The sequence below is a fragment of the Aquarana catesbeiana genome, linkage group LG08 (genome assembly GCF_042186555.1).
Source record: "Aquarana catesbeiana isolate 2022-GZ linkage group LG08, ASM4218655v1, whole genome shotgun sequence".
Taxonomy (NCBI): domain Eukaryota; kingdom Metazoa; phylum Chordata; class Amphibia; order Anura; family Ranidae; genus Aquarana; species Aquarana catesbeiana.
In genome coordinates this window covers 285,767,034-285,784,635 of record NC_133331.1, presented here as the reverse complement: position 1 = coordinate 285,784,635, position 17,602 = coordinate 285,767,034, and the positions used below count along the sequence as shown (strand labels likewise).

At 45.6% G+C, this 17,602-nt stretch overlaps 2 protein-coding genes across 2 annotated transcripts in view; both read left to right on the top strand.

The window, feature by feature from the left end:
• The window catches only part of LOC141106558 (NACHT, LRR and PYD domains-containing protein 12-like), a 283,337-nt gene that overhangs the window by 82,974 nt on the left and 182,761 nt on the right, over window positions 1-17,602 (top strand). The window contains exon 7 of the mRNA XM_073597415.1: window positions 2,705-2,875. Coding sequence (XP_073453516.1) covers window positions 2,705-2,875 — 171 coding nt within the window. The remainder of the gene's footprint in view (window positions 1-2,704; window positions 2,876-17,602) is intronic.
• LOC141106559 (NACHT, LRR and PYD domains-containing protein 3-like) overlaps window positions 1-17,602 on the top strand; it is a 392,742-nt gene that overhangs the window by 327,409 nt on the left and 47,731 nt on the right. The gene's annotated exons all lie outside the window — the stretch shown is intronic.

Sequence of the window (17,602 nt, the reverse complement as noted above, 5' to 3'; positions counted from 1 at the left end):
CATTCATATAGACTGTGCTATGCAGGAAATGGGCACGCCCCCCTTCAGCAGAGCAGGCTAGGTGTGGGGCAGCTCTATATTTTATTTCGACCTTTTCCCATGCCCGCCCCCCTTCTCCAGAGCAGGCTAGGGGTGTATTAGGGGTGGGGCTGGAGGCAGTGCTGTCGATAATGTAATGATAGTGTACTCACACCACCTCCGCCCACCCGCTCGAGTCTAAAATTTTCCTTGACTGAAAGGAGAGGCTGCGCACGCGCGGTAAAGCCACGGTGAATTTGCGAATATGCGGTAAAGCCCCGCCGTCAGCTGTGTTCTGACATAGCCACACAGGAAGTGACGTGGATCGAGACTCTGCATAGGTCGCAGGAATTTTTACAACACCGGGAGAGTTTTTACTTTCACTTTCTAACACAGAAACCGGTTGTGTATTTTGTCAGAACACCTGGCTTCTGTGTTTTAAAGTGAAAGCGCTGAGCTGTGAGCACACAGCTAACCATGGCTGAAAACAATGATGTGGGACATACCTACTTCACAGCGGGACAAAGGTGCAGATGCGGGAATGTCCTGCCCAATCCGGGACTGTCGGGAGGTATTTCTACAGGATTTTGGAACAAACATTGTTTGTGAGGGCCTCAAACATCCAGACTACACCCTGCCACAGGTGAGGTCAGGATTATAGAATAATGTGTATAATAAACTGCAGGACTCTGAATAAAACTCATTTCTGAAGGTCTCAGACATTGACTGTACCCAGACAGTCAGTCAATAAAACTCCTTTTTGACCACTGTTAGAAATCACGGTGCCCCGTACAGCCTACCTGACGGGGTCCCCCTCGACCCCACCCCTGACCCAGTCCTGCCAGCAAACAATGTTTTCTTGGGACTAAGAGCTGTTTTCGGCAGCTCAGTCTTTGTGCACAGGGGGCGCTCTCTTACATAAACATGACCTGTCAAGCGAAGCACATGTGCAGCGCGTGAGCGTTAAAGCCCAGCTTTTTGCCCCTGCACATATGGGTTACTGGGGTATAAAGGGGTTAAAGGACAGTGGTTAGCCCCCCCAATGCAAGTGTAAAGTAGTGTCTCCCTATACTTGTCATCAGCATTATGGTAATCACTCAGCACAGCAGGTGCTGTATGGCTCTGTCAGTGTCCATGGCTGTTGTGTGCTGACTCTCTTACGGCTAGGGTTGCCACCTTTTCTTCAAGGCAAACCCCAACACTTTAGCGGCACACAGCAATTTTTGTTATACATATATTTTGCTAATAAATAAAATTTCTAATCATATGAAGTTAATAACAAGAGTCCCTCTTTACATCAGAGTCCACAGAGTTCACCTCTTACATCTGAACTCGCAGAGTTCCCTTTCACTGTAAGGGGGGACTCTGTAGGCTCTGATGTAGGGGAGAACTCTGGGGACTCTAACATAAGGGATGCTCTGGGAACCCTGATTTAATGGGGAACACTGAGAACTCTGATGTACAGAGAGGACTGTGATGCAAGGGGGGAAACTGTGGCCTCTGGTGTAAAGGGGAACTCTGAGAACCCTGATTTACCTTAGTGTACTCACTCAGAGGCAGGAGAGAGAAGGGGGAGCATTCAGTCACAGACAGGGATGGATGGTGAGCTCACTCACCCCTTGGCAGTCAGCACCTCTCATCCAGATGTATCTGAGGCTGCTGGACTTCAAATTCCCCCCCCCCCCCTTTCCTTTTCTTAGGCACATCCCTGGGGATTGGAGTGTGGGCAGACACAGAGGGGTAGGAGTGGAAGGAAGAGGTGCAGATAGAGCCCTCTCTCCTCTCCCATCTGTGTGTGTGTTTGGGGGGGATTGTTAGTGATGGCTTTGGGCAGCATGAAAAAGAGTGTAACAGACACTCTCAGCTTAGACAACTGCAGCCAGCAACCCTGTTGGGAAGCCATAGTCCAGTCTGAATAAGGTGTCCGGGTTTCAGGCATTCTGAAACCCGGACGCATGATTCCAAACCCGAACTGTCCGGGTGAATCCCGGACAGGTGGCAACCATATTTACGGCTGTAATGTGTTACAGTCTAAAACACACAGTACAGCCATAAGTTATCAAAGCCAGCACCCAACAGCCATGGACACTGTGACAGAGCCATACAGCGCCTGCTGTGCTGTGTGATTACCATAATGCTGATGATCATAAAATAAGCACAGTGAGACATCTGGGGACTCAGAAGCAGATATTAGTGTAACTCACAGTGCAGCCACAACATCCGCCGCTGACGACATTAGACTTGCTGGTCCCTGCTGTCAGGCACTTCACATCAGGGAGGGAGCGGAGCACTTACATGCAATCACTCCACCAGGGAGGACAGTGGGCAGCTGGTCGGAACTACAACATGTGGCACAGAATTATGTACCTGCACCCCGCAATAGAAAAAAAAGTCCCTCCTCTGCACTCACCTACTGGGCCCCACTGTTGACCTGATGAGACCCATAAAAATGTAATTTTACACCCCCCAAGTAAGTAGGAAGGGGGTGTAGTTTAGGAAGCCCTTTTTCATATTTGGGAGAAATTAACTGCCCGATCCCCCCTGTGTAGCTGATGGGGCCTGGGCCCACTACAACAGGACCAGTTGTACTGCCTTATCAGCGGCCCTGTTTGTGAGGGTCTCTGACATTGACTGTACCCAGATGGAGCTGAGCTGAGATTACACTGTAAATGTTTTTCCTCTACAGATTAAGATTCTGTAGGTTGACTCCTTCATGCTGTGATGTCCTCCGCTCTCTTCTAATCACAAACCGATCTCTCATCAGTCTGGATTTATCTGCGAACCAATTGAAGGACTCTGGAATTAAACTTCTGTGTGAGGGACTCAGAGATCCAGGCTGTACCCTACAGGAACTTAGGTAAGAAATACACTATAAACTAAACTTTTTATCAATTTGCAGGACTGTGAATTAAAATTCCACTGTGAACATTTCAGACAACTGAGTGATACCATATAGGAATGTTTGTGTGTTTTTATTTTTCTCTGCAGCATCGACTTTTGTAGTTTGACTTCCTTCAGCTGTATTGACCTCGGATCTCCCCTTATTCCCAATTGATCTCTCACCATACTGGATTTATCACTGAATCCTCTAGAGCAGGGGAGTCAAACTCAATTTCATTGCAGACCGGATCAGCATTATGGTTGCCCTCAAAGAGCCTGTTGTATCTGTAGGACTACATGTCCACAGCACCCCACCCCCCTTACATCAGATATCAAGAGCCCCCACCACCAGAAGAAAAGGACCAGAGAAGGGTGGGAGTCAGCTGCTGGAGTCTGCTGAATGCTGAGACCTAGGGAAGGCAGAGGTGAGGGGATGCTGCTGCTGCACAGAGAGGCACATGGTCTGTAGGACAAGTGCTGTCCTCCTTTCTGCTGCTGACTGCTGAGATAGGGGATTAGGGAAGAGCCTCTCTGCAGCTGCATGGAGAAGCACAGAATTTGGCAGAGGAATTCTGTCCTCCTGTTTGTTGCCGACTACCGAAACACGGTGGAGGTGGAGATGAGGGGGGTGCTACAGCTGCAAGAGGAGGTGCAAGAGCCACATGAAATGTCCTGGTGGGTGGGATTCGGCCCAAGGGCCTTGTGTTTGACACATGTGGACACTGGAATAAACCTTCTTTGTGAGGGTCTCAGACATTCAGGCTGTACCCTGCAGTTGCTGAGGGGAGAATTATACTATAAATGAAATATTGACATGCCGAACTATGGAATAAACTTTTTTAGGGTTGCACATATCTGGGCTGTACCCTACAATATGATCAGTGTGTAGTGGTTACTCCCGCGCTATCACTGTGTGTTATAAATGGACAGCACAACGTCCAAAAAAGTGTTAAAGTGAAAACTGCTAAAGTGAAAACAAATAATATTATATTTTTGTCAAAGGGGTCCCTCCTCAGGACCCCTTGATAATGTCCTATTGGACGAAAAGCTTCGGGGAGGAGACACTAGTGTCAACTTCAGGCCACTGACCGATACCGGGTCAGCAGTGGCACCCATTGTCATATGTTTTTATGATTCGTTTGATTTTGGCTTTTAACACACAAACCCAATAAATACTACACTATGGAGACTTCATCTGGCTCCGGTGACCTTTATTTACTACAGCTACATCTGGATGGTGCGAGTTGCTGAACAGCCTTCCCCATAACAGATGGCGGATCTACACTGAGTGCGTGTTTTGCTGCTGTAATGGCAGCCAGCTTTTCCATTGAGTGTCCATTTCACAGGGGTGTGGTGGATGAATCTGGAGCACTGTACTGGATCACCTCTTCACTTTTCAAGTCACCACCAATTATTTGTGCACATCTTTGCACTGAACTATTGTGTTTTCATCAATAAGTTTATATTGCTGATCCTATCATGGGATTGTGCATTTAAACCTATATTTTGCACGGTTGCACGGTTTAGGAGATATCCCTGTATTTGCATGTGCCGACGTCATCGGCACATGTGCACTTAAGCCAACTGAAGCAATGGCACGTACCTGTCGTTGCTTCAGTTGTACCATGCAGTTCCCGGTGGCTCCCGCGCACATTCGCAGGAGTGACGTCATCGTGACTCTGGCCAATCACAGCGCCGGAGCTGTGATACCCGGAAGTAACCCCAGGGAGATGTGGCTGGCCGGAGGGGGAGACAAGGACGGCTGCGGGGGCTTCGTTCTCAGGTAAGTAATTCATAATGAGCTAGTATGCCATGCATACTAGCTCATTATGCCTTTTGTCTTGCAGGATTTTTTTTTTTTTACCCGGGTTAATAACCACTTTAACTGTATTTTTTTTGCTACACAAGGGGCCTTGGGTTCCTGCTTGCAATGGGACATTGCTAAAAATCTGACTGAGAACCTGTCAGATCTACAAACAGTGATTCAGCTGGAGCCAGCAAGCAAGTGTGTGAGAGGAGTGTAAAGGATACTGGCTACATGTGGCAGTCTCCCCCTTGTAAGACCCCAGTAGTGCTGACCTACTCATGCTGTTCTCTCTTCCTCCTGTGCCTCCAGGAAGGGCTTCCTCCTTGTGTTGTGGCATAATCCTTCCAGCATATGAGCCCCGGCACAAAGTCACCCCCCCAAACTAGGGGCACTTCTGAGGGCCACCAACAGCCTCTGTTCTGCCCTCACAATGTGTTCAAAGTACAAGGCTTGGCAGACAGCTAACAGCTTCCCAATAAAGACTCAGGAGGAAGGGCTAATAGTTGTAATCTTTACTGAGAATAAGTTTTTTGTAAAACACAAATTATAAAAATATGCATTAGCATTTAACATTACATCACAAATGCAAATAGTAACAGGCATGCTACAATACTGTTAAGGCACTAGCTAGCACAAATGAGGCCTAGCTGAATGAACTCCCTGACAGAAACATCCTACCAAACAAACAGATGAAATGTATTTGAATTAGAACATATACTAATTAATTGAAAACTAATAACAGCCTACTTACAGACTTATGCTTCCAAGGCCAGTATTAAGAAATAGTGGAGGTCTTTATCATGCTTCCTTCACTGTAGAAAGATTATCTGCTGGACAGGAAGTGGCTGTAATATAATACACTTCCTGTTAATAATGGATGCCAAATTAAAGCAACAGTACGATCAGTAAATATATACCTTATAATGATCAGAACAGCCTCCTTAGCACTATATCTCCATCTTCCACCTGACTGCCCGTGCTGGCATGGCCAATGTCTATTTATGAGGTAAACTTTGCCCCCTGCCAGCCCACTACTGGGGATTGTCTGAGGCCTCATAAATATTCCAGGCAGCTCCTCCTAACCCCCACCCACCAGCCTTAGAAAATTCTACAACCTTCTAGACCAGGGGGAAGCACCAAAGGAGCTGTCAGGATTAGGGATGAGCCGAACACCCCCCGGTTCGGTTCGCACCAGAACCTGCGAACGGACTGAAAATTTGCACGAACGTTAGAACCCCATTGACGCCTATGGGACTCGAACGTTCAAAATCAAAAGTGCTCATTTTAAAGGCTAATTTGCATGGTATTGTCCTAAAAAGGGTTTGGGGACCCGGGTCCTACCCCAGGGGACATGTATCAATGCAAAAAAAACTTTTAAAAACGGACGTTTTTTCGGGAGCAGTGATTTTAATGATGCTTAAAGTAAAAAAAAAAAAAGTGAAATATTCCTTTAAATATCGTACCTGAGGGGTGTCTATATTATGCCTGTAAAGTGACGCGTGTTTCCCGTGTTTAGAACAGTCCCTGCACCAAATGTCACTTTTAAAGGAAAAAATCTCATTTAAAACTGCTTGCGGGTTTAATGTAATGTCGGGTCCTGGCAATATGGATGAAAATCAGTGAGACAAACGGCATGGGTACCCCCCAGTCCATTACCAGGCCCTTTTAGTCTTGTATGGATATTAAGGGGAACCCCGCACCCAAATTAAAATAAGGAAAGGTGTGGGGCCACCAGGCCCTATATACTCTGAACAGCAGTATACAGGCGGTGCAAACAAGACAGGGACTGTAGGTTTGTTGGTAAGTAGAATCTGTTTGTAATTTTGAATGGGTACATTTTTAACGTGTTTAGTTCCAGCCAAAAAATCTTTAAGCTTTTTGGAAAACATAGGGAAGGGTTATCACCCCTGTGACATTTGTTTTGCTGTCTTTCCTCCTCTTCAGAAGATTTCACCTCACTTTTTGTCCCAATGACAAATGTTTTTTGAAAATTTGGGTTTTTTTGTGGAACAAGGATTGGAAAGCATCAGTGGAAAGGAGAAATGTTTTTCCCATATTAACTCTTACAGAAGAGAATTTCCCTTCCTAGGGGTAGATTTCATCTCACTTCCTGTTGTCTCCTTCCGTTTGCAAGTAGGAGTCGTTTGTAAGTTAGATATATATATATATCAAATTTCAGCTGAGTATATAGGGCAGGCCCCTACTTTCGAAAGTAGGGGCCTGCCCTATATACTCAGCAGAAATTTGGGCCTAAGGTGTTGTTGTGGCCACAACACTGTAAGCCCTCACAGGGCCCTGCTGTGAAATATTAGATAAAGAATTGTAATTACATGCCCCTGTTGAACAGAGGCAGAAAAATTGGGCCTTTGGTGGTGGTGGTGGTGGTGCTGGTGCCACAACACTGTAAGTCCTCACTCGCTCTTGGTGGGTGCAGAAATGGGCCCTGCTGTGAAATATTAGATCAAGAATTTTAATTACATGCCCCTGTTGAACAGGAGCTGAAAAATTATGCCTTAAGCACTGGTGCCTGTGCCACAACACTGCAACCCCTCACAGACACTCTAGTTGGAATGCAGGAACGAGCCCTGCTGCAAAGTATTGCATCAAAAATTGTAATTACACGCCCCTGTTAGACAGGAGCAGAAAAATTGGGCCTTGGGTACTGGTGCTGGTGCCACAACACTGCAACCCCTCACAGACACTCTAGTTGGAATGCAGGAACGAGCCCTGCTGCAAAGTATTACATCAAAAATTGTAATTACATGCCCCTGTTAAACAGGGGCTGAAAAATTGTGCCTTAGGCACTGGTGGTGGCGCCCAGAACCAAAAATGTTCTTACAAGCTATCAGCGTGATGATTGAGGAGGAAGAGGATAATTACTCAGGGATAGTCACTCAGCATCAGCATAGGCAGTCTTTAAAGGGATCTGAGATTTCAAAAAAAATTATTTGGTTACATCAGCATCAGGTGCTTGGTAGCTGGTGGTGATCCAAGACTGATTCATTTTTATGAAGGTCAGTCGATCGACCGAGTCGGTGGACAGACGCACCCTGTGATCGGTTACCACGCCTCCAGCAGCACTGAATGTGCGTTCCGAAAGAATGCTGGATGCAGGACAGGCCAGTAGCTCAATTGCATACTGTGCAAGCTCTGGCCAGTGATCCATCCTCAAGACCCAGTAACCCAGAGGATTTTCGGTGGGAAAGGTGTCCAAGTCTGATCTTGCCCCTAGGTATTCCTGCACCATGTAAAACAGACGCTGGCGATGGTTGCTGGAACCGATCATACCTTGGGACTGCGGACCAAAAAATTGTCTGAACGCATCGGTCAGACGGCCACCTTCTCCACCGCTCCTTCTTTGACTGACCGAAGCCTCAGCAACACGTTGTCCAGAAACAGGAGTTTGTAACCTCCCAGTTTCTGGGAACGCGTTGCACAGACCTTTCTGCAAGGCCTCCCGAAGATGTTTCATCCTCTGCTCCCTCTGCGATGGCAAGATAAGGTCCGCAACCTTACCCTTGTAACGTGGATCAAGGAGGGTTGCCAGCCAGTATTGGTCCTTCTCCTTGATACCACGAACACGAGGATCCTTACGCAGGCTTTGCAGGATCAGGGAGGCCATGCAGCGTAGGTTTGCTGAGGCATTCGGTCTGGAGTCCTCTGCGTCACTAAGGACGACATGGTCCGCAGCCACCTCCTCCCAGCCACGTACAAGTCCATGTGTTTCTTGGGACTGATCCCTTAAAGACTGCTGCTGATGCTGAGTGCCAGGCTCCACCTCCATACTGACACAATCTTCCTCCTCCTCCTCTTCCTGTGTGATCGGCGGGCACGCAGGAACACTGTCTGGATAAAGGGGGCCTTGAGAGCTAAGGAAGTCCTCCTCTTCCTGCCTCTGTTCTGCCTCAAGTGCCCTGTCCATTATTCCACGCAGCGTGTGCTCCAACAGGTGGACAAGGGGGACAGTGTCACTGATGCATGCACTGTCACTGCTCACCATCCTCGTGGCCTCCTCAAATGGTGACAGGACAGTGCATGCATCCCTGATCATGGCCCACTGGCGTGGGGAAAAAAAAAACAAGCTCCCCTGACCCTGTCCTGGTGCCATAGTCGCACAGGTACTCATTGATGGCCCTCTGCTGCGTGTGCAGCCGCTGCAGCATGGCCAACGTTGAGTTCCACCTGGTGGGCATGTCACAGATTAGGCGGTTCTTGGGCAGGTTAAACTCCTTTTGGAGGTCCGTCAGCCGAGCACTGGCATTATATGACCGGCGGAAATGCACACAGACTTTCCTGGCCTGCCTCAGGACATCCTGTAAGCCCGGGTACCTGTCCAAGAACCGCTGCACCACCAAGTTAAGGACGTGAGCCAAACAGGGCACATGGGTCATTTGTCCCTGTCGGAGGGCAGAGAGGAGGTTGGTGCCATTGTCGCAAACCACCATTCCTGCCTTAAGTTGGTGTGGCGTCAACCACCTCTGAACCTGCCCCTGCAGAGCTGACAGAACCTCTGCCCCAGTGTAGCTCCTGTCCCCCAAGCACACCAGCTCAAGCACCGCATGGCATCTTTTGGCCTGCGTACTTGCGTAGCCCCTTGAACGACTACGGAGCACCACTGGTTCCGAGGAAGAGGCCATGGAGAAAGAAGAAGAGGAGGGGGTGGAGGAGAGAGGTGTGTCACAATCATTAGCATTTTGGAGGCGTGGTGGCGGAACAACCTCCAACACTACTGCACCTTGTCCTGCATCCTTCCCAGCTGCCAGCAGAGTCACCCAATGCGCCGTGAAACTTAGGTAACGTCCCTGTCCATGCCTGCTGGACCATGAGTCAGCAGTAATATGCACCTTACCGCCGACCGCCCTGTCCAGCGAGGCATGGACATTGCCTTCCACATGCTGGTAGAGAGCTGGAATCGCCTTCCGTGAGAAAAAGTGGCGTTTGGGTACCTGCCACTGAGGAACCGCACATTCCACAAACTCACGGAAGGGGGCAGAGTCTACCAACTGAAAAGGCAGCAGTTGAAGTGCTAGCAATTTTGCCAAGCTAGCATTCAACCGCTGGGCATGTGGATGGCTGGGAGCAAACTTCTTTCGGCGGTGCAGCAGCTGGGGCAGGGAAATTTGCCTGGTACAATCTGATGTCGGTGTACCAAAAGCAGATTGCCCACAAGTACTTGGCTGTGACACACCTAATTCTACACCTTCATTCCTCTCAGTGCAGGTCTCAGAGAGGACTGAAGGTCTAGTGGGGTTGGAAATCTCAGCTGATGAGGAGCAAGGAGAGGTCCTCTTTGTTCTTTGGTGTGGGTCTTTTAGATGCGCTTGCCAACGAACTGCATGGCAGGTCAACATATGTCTGGTCAAGCATGTGGTACCCAAGCGGGAGATGTTTTGGCCATGTGAGATACGCTTGAGACATATGTTGCAAATAGCAGCGGTGCGATCTGATGCACTCGTCTCAAAAAAGGCCCACACCAAAGAACTTTTTGAATAACGCGCAGAGACTGCAGCGCCCTGCACATGTGATGCAGTCAATGTGCTGCCCTTAGGCTGGCCCCTGGAGGGCATCCTGCCTCGTTGGTGATGTGCCGCCTCCTCCTCCTCCTCTCTCCTATCAGGCACCCACGTTGAGTCAGTGACCTCATCATCCCCTCCCTCCTCATCACTGGAGCAAACCTGGCAGTATGCTGCAGCAGGGGGAGCATGACTGCCAGATTGCTGTCCTTCTTGGGCACCCCCTCTGTCCGTGCTCATGTTACTGCCTTCATCGAGCTCAGTATCATCATCAGAGCCTTCCAAACGCTGGGCATCCTCCTGGAGCATGTACCCAACACTGTGGTCAAACAGTTCGAGGGACTCCTCAGGAGGACATGGTGGAGCTAGGGAAGGAGTCACTGATGACATTGAGCCGAGGGAAGAGGCCGCTGCTTTGCCAGACAAAGCACCCTGGGCATGGGTGAGAGAGGATGAGGAGGATGAGGATGGCTTGGTCATCCACTCGACCAAGTCTTCCGCATGTTGCGGCTCAACACGGCCAGCTGCCGAAAAAAAGGCCAAGCGTGTCTTGTTACAGTATATAAAGCTACCTGAAGAAAATTACTGGTGTTCTTTTGATCCTATTAGTACCACGGTCAGGCAGCTAGACTATTTACATTCAGTGCAGTGCATCCTGCTCACAGTGTTCAGCTAAACCTACAAGTTAGTGGGGTGCATCCACCTCACAGTGTTCAGCTAAAGCTACCTGTAGAAGGTTGGTGGTGTTCTCATACTACAGGCAGGCAGTTGATTTTGCTAGCTGCAGTATCAGTACATTATATATATATATATATATATATATATATATATATATATATATATATATATCCCAGCTTAGTGCAGCTACAGGCCATTAGTATGTCTGGAAGGCCAAGAAGGAGAGGCAGACAGTCACAAGCCAATAAGAGAGGGCAAGCAGGCTCTGTGTCTAGTGCTGGTCGTGGAGACGGTGCATCCTCATCAGCACGTGGCCGCAGTATCATAATATATATATATATATATATATATATATATATATATATAACACTGAGCAGGACGCACCCCACTAGCTTGTAGGTTTAGCTGAACACTGTGAGGTGGACGCACCCCACTAACTTGTAGGTTTAGCTGAACACTGTGAGCAGGACGCACCCCACTAACTTGTAGGTTTAGCTGAACACTGTGAGCAGGACGCACCCCACTAACTTGTAGGTTTAGCTGAACACTGTGAGCAGGACGCACCCCACTAACTTGTAGGTTTAGCAGAACACTGAGCAGGACGTACTGCACTAACTGTAAATAGTCTAGCTGCCTGACTGTGGTACTAATAGGATCAAAAGAACACCAGTAATTTTCTTCAGGTAGCTGTATATACTGTAACAAGACAAGCCTGCCTGTCAGTAGGAAGATAACAGGAACGGATCTAGCTAAACTGAATACAGTGTATATGTATATATATATATATATATATATATATATATATATATATATATATATGCAACACCTGGGATGCATATATATATATATATATACACAATACACTGTAAGTGCAGCTAAACTGACTGACCTGCCTAATCTATCTAACTCAAATCAAATGACACTGTCTCTCTGTCTATCTCTTTCAACGCCGGAACACACACTACACAGGGCCGCCGTGTAGGCGGCCTTATATAGTGTGGGGCATGTACTAAATCCCCTGAGCCATAATTGGCCAAAGCCTCCTTAGCTTTGGCCAATTACGGCTCTCTGTTCAGGCGGCGCTGTGATTGGCCAAGCATGCGGGTCATAGTGCATGCTTGGCCAATCATCAGCCAGCAATGCACTGCGATGCCTCAGTGAATTATGGGCGGTGACGCGCCACACGAATTTGGCGCAAACGGCCCATATTGTTCGCAATTCGGCGAACGACCGAACAGCCGATGTTCGAGTCGAACATGGGTTCGACTCGAACACGAAGCTCATCCCTAGTCAGGATGAGTCATCCAGCCCTGAGTCACTGAACCCTGACCTATATTCACAGGTCGGGCTTAGCCCTGAGCTAACTAAATTTTGCCTACACTAACAAAACCTATACTACATCTAGCACACACTAGAGGGTGCTACACAGAAGAGAGAGAGAAGAGGAGGAAAGCGCAAAAAGGCTCAAATAGATCACAGTCCTGTCCCTGACACAGTGAAGATTTTTAATTTCGCTTCTTATGCCTTTACTCAAGAAACATCACTCTTGAAAAATGGTTTACCCAATTCTTTCACATGTCTTAAATTTTAGCCCTCAAAACATATAACCCCACACCTGTTCCTGAGCTGATGTCAGCCCCCTGAAGCGATGATAACATTACAGCCTTACATATTTTAGGGGAGTTATGGTTTTATACATGCTCATCTGACCTTACTCTCCCTTTTGATCCTATTGACATCCCCATACATACTGTTTTCCCCCATCCACTTTCAATCCAGTTCATGCTAAAGTGTCATTTATTGATACAATCTACCAAGTCACTTTTACAGATATTCTTGAATTTTGTTCCACAGCTCATTCTTCTGACCCTAGACCCCTTAACCTTACCAACCCACAGAGAAGATCCTTAAAATCTCTAGCTGAGAATAATGAATTTGTTGTCAGACAGGCTGAGGGAGGTGGCATAGTCCTACAGAACAAATCCGACTACCTCGCTGAAGTCCAAATATGAAAAACAGGTTTGCCCCAGTAAATTACCCCCTCCAAAAAAACTACATCTGACTCTCTAGCCATCTTCTATAACATAGTGGGGATGTTCCAATGTAGGAAATTTAAATATAAAATTTGCAAATTTGTCAACCATGGTCTAAAAAATGTATTTAACCACTTACGGACCGCCGCACGCCGATATACGTCCTGACTTCGAAGAGGAACATCATTGTTATGGCAGCAGCTAGCTGCCAAAACCTTGGTATCCTCTTCTTTGGCCGGTGGTCCGATTTCCGATAAGAGTGGTCTCTGCAGCGGATTCGCCACAAGATCACTTTTATCGCCGGCGGGAAGGCCCCATCCAGCCGCGCTCCGGTGCTCCCCGCCGCTTACCGGAGCCGTCGGCAGTGGCGGAGGCGATCGGATGTTGTTCCTTGCTGGGTATGGAGTTGAGTGAGGGGAAGATGGCCTCCACCCATCTCCATAACATTGTAGAGCGGAAGCGACATCAAAACGTAACTTACGCTCATAGCTCTTAAAGGGCCATTTTTTTTAAATGACAATTTTTTTTTTCTTTTAATTGGATTTTAGTGTAAATATGAGATCTGAGGTCTTTTTGACCCCAGATCTCATATTTAAGAGGTCCTGTCATGCTTTTTTTTTTCTATTATTAAGGCATATTCACATTCCTTGTAATAGGAAAAAAAGTGACACTTTTTTTTTAAAAGAACGGTGTAAAAATTAAAAATGAAAGGTAAAATAATAATAAAAAAAAAAATTTTTAAACGAGCCCCGTCCCGCCGAGCTCGCGTGCAGGAGTGAACGTGTACATGAGCAGCGCCCGCCTAGGAAAACAGTGTTCAAACCACACATGTGAGGTATCGCCGCGATTGGTAGAGCGAGAGCAATAATTCTAGCCCTAGACCTCTTCTGTAACTCAAAACATGCAACCTGTAGAATTTGTTTAACGTCGACTATGAAGATTTTAAAGGGTAAACGTTTGTCGCCATTCTACACGCGGGCGCAATTTTGAAGTGTGACATGTTGGGTATCAATTTACTCGGCGTAACATTATCTTTCACAATATAAAAAAATGGGCTAACTTTACAGTTGTCTTATATTTAATTCAAAAAAGTGTATTTTTTCCAAAAAAAAGTGCACTTGTAAGACCGCTGCGCAAATACGGTGTGACAGAAAGTATTGCAACGACTGAAATTTTATTCTCTAGGGTGTTAGAAAAAATGTTTGGGGCTTCTTAATAAATTTCTAGCAAAGAAACCTGTTTTTAACTTTTAACCACTTCAGCCCCGGAAGGATTTACCCCCTTCCTGACCAGAGCACTTTTTACAATTCGGCACTGCGTCGCTTTAACTGCTAATTGCGCGGTCATGCAATGCTGTACCCAAACGAAATTTGCGTCCTTTTCTTCCCACAAATAGAGCTTTCTTTTGATAGTATTTGATCACCTCTGCCGTTTTTATTTTTTGCGCTATACACGGAAAAAGACCGAAAATTTTGAAAAAAAATGATATTTTCTACTTTTTGTTCTAAAAAAAATCCAATAAACTCAATTTTAGTCATACATTTAGGCCAAAATGTATTCGGCCACATGTCTTTGGTAAAAAAAATGTCAATAAGTGTATATTTATTGGTTTGCGCAAAAGTTATAGCGTCTACAAACTAGGGTACATTTTCTGGAATTTACACAGCCTTTAATTTATGACTGCCTATGTCGTTTCTTGAGGTGCTAAAATGGCAGGGCAGTACAAAACCCCCACAAATGACCCCATTTTGGAAAGTAGACACCCCAAGGAATTTGCTGAGAGGCATGTTGAGCCCATTGAATATTCATTTTTTTTGTCCCAAGTGATTGAACAATGACAAAAAAAAAAAAAAAAAAAAAAAATTACAAAAAGTTGTCACTAAATGATATATTGCTCACACAGGCCATGGGCATATGTGGAATTGCACCCCAAAATACATTTAGCTGCTTCTCCTGAGTATGGGGATACCACATGTGTGGGACTTTTTGGGAGCCTAGCCGCGTACGGGGCCCCGAAAACCAATCACTGCCTTCAGGATTTCTAAGGGCGTACATTTTTGATTTTACTCCTCACTACCTATCACAGTTTTGAAGGCCATAAAATGCCCAGATGACATAAAACCCCCCCAAATGACCCCATTTTGGAAAGTAGACACCCCAACCTATTTGCTTTGAGGCATGTTGAGTCCATGGAATATTTTATATTTTGACACAAGTTGCGGGAAAGTGACAAATTTTTTTTTTTTTTTTTTTTTTTTGCACAAAGTTGTCACTAAATGATATATTGCTCACACAGGCCATGGGCATATGTGGAATTGCACCCCAAAATACATTTAGCTGCTTCTCCTGAGTACGGGGATACCACATGTGTGGGACTTTTTGGGAGCCTAGCCGCGTACGGGGCCCCGAAAACCAATCACTGCCTTCAGGATTTCTAAGGGCGTACATTTTTAATTTTACTCCTCACTGCCTATCACAGTTTCGGAGGCCATGGAATGCCCAGGTGGCACAAACCCCCCCCAAATGACCCCATTTTGGAAAGTAGACACCCCAAGCTATTTGCTGAGAGGCATGGTGAGTATTTTGCAGCTCTCATTTGTTTTTGAAAATAAAGAAAGACGAGAAAAAACATTTTTTTTTTTTCTTTTTTCAATTTTCAAAACTTTGTGACAAAAAGTGAGGTCTGCAAAATACTCACTATACCTCTCATCAAATAGCTTGGGGTGTCTACTTTCCAAAATGGGGTCATTTGGGGGTTTTTTTTGCCACCTGGGCATTCCATGGCCTCCGAAACTGTGATAGGCAGTGAAGAGTGAAATCAAAAATTTACGGCCTTAGAAAGCCTGAAGGCAGTGATTGGTTTTCGGGGTCCCGTACGCGGCTAGGCTCCCAAAAAGTCTCACACATGTGGTATCCCCGTACTCAGGAGAAGCAGCAGAATGTATTTTGGGGTGTAATTTCACATATTCCCATGGCATGTTTGAGCAATATATCATTTAGTGACAACTTTGCGCAAAAAAAAATTAAAAAAATAAAAAATTGTCTCTTTCCCGCAACTTGTGTCACAATATAAATTATTCCATGGACTCAACATGACTCTCAGCAAATAGCTTGGGGTGTCTACTTTCCAAAATGGGGTCATTTGGGGGGGTTTTGAACTGTCCTGGCATTTTATGCACAACATCTAGAAGCTTATGTCACACATCACCCACTCTTCTAACCACTTGAAGACAAAGCCCTTTCTGACACTTATTGTTTACATAAAAAAATAATTTTTTTTTGCAAGAAAATTACTTTGAACCCCCAAACATTATATATTTTTTTTAAAGCAAATGCCCTACAGATTAAAATGGTGGGTGTTTCATTTTTTTTTTTCACACAGTATTTGCGCAGCGATTTTTCAAACGCATTTTTTGGGGAAAAAACACACTTTTTTACATTTTAATGCACTAAAACACACTATATTGCCCAAATGTTTGATGGAATAAAAAAGATGATCTTAGGCCGAGTACATGGATACCAAACATGACATGCTTTAAAATTGCGCACAAACGTGCAGTGGCGACAAACTAAATACATTTTTAAAAGCCTTTAAAAGCCTTTACAGGTTACCACTTTAGATTTACAGAGGAGGTCTACTGCTAAAAATACTGCCCTCGATCTGACCTTCGCGGCGATACCTCACATGCATGGTGCAATTGCTGTTTACATTTGACGCCAGACCGACGCTTGCGTTCGCCTTAGCGCGAGAGCAGGGGGGACAGGGGTGCTTTTTTTTTTTTTTTTTTTTTTTCCTTTATTATTATTATTTTTTTATCTTATTTTTAAACTGTTCCTTTCATTTTTTTTTTTTTAATCATTTTTATTGTTATCTCAGGGAATGTAAATATCCCCTATCATAGCAATAGGTAGTGACAGGTACTCTTTTTTGCAAAAATTGGGGTCTATTAGACCCTAGATTTCTCCTCTGCCCTCAAAGCATCTGACCACACCAAGATCGGTGTGATAAAATGCTTTCCCAATTTCCCAATGGCGCTGTTTACATCCGGCGAAATCTAAGTCATAAAATGCTCGTAGCTTCCGGTTTCTTAGGCCATAGAGATGTTTGGAGCCACTCTGGTCTCTGATCAGCTCTATGGTCAGCTGGCTGAATCACCGGCTGCATTTTCAGGTTCCCTGTTGAGACAGGAGAGCCAGAGAAAAACACGGAAGACGTTGGGGGGGGAGGGGCATTCCCTCCCACTGCTTGTAAAAGCAGTCTAGAGGCTAATTAGCCGCTAGGATTGCTTTTACATGAAAGCCGACCGCTGGCTGAAAAGAATGATACCAAGATGATACCTAAACCTGCAGGCATCATTCTGGTATAACCACTCAAAGTCGTGAATGGCGTACCTGAAGACAAAAAAATGGTTAACAATAAAGCACAGTAAACGGTAAGGTATAAAAAATTGCATACCTGAAAAGCAAACATGATAAAACATAACAACAATAAAACATTGCAGAATAGAATACAGTAAAAAAGAACAGAACAATAGAGAGAGAGAAAGAACAATAAAACGACAACTATTTTTTTTTTTATTTTATATTTTTGTATGTGTTTTTTTTTTTTTTTTACACTTTTTTTTGTAACTAACTTTTATAACTGTAACCGGTTCCAGGTTCGGGTCTCTCAA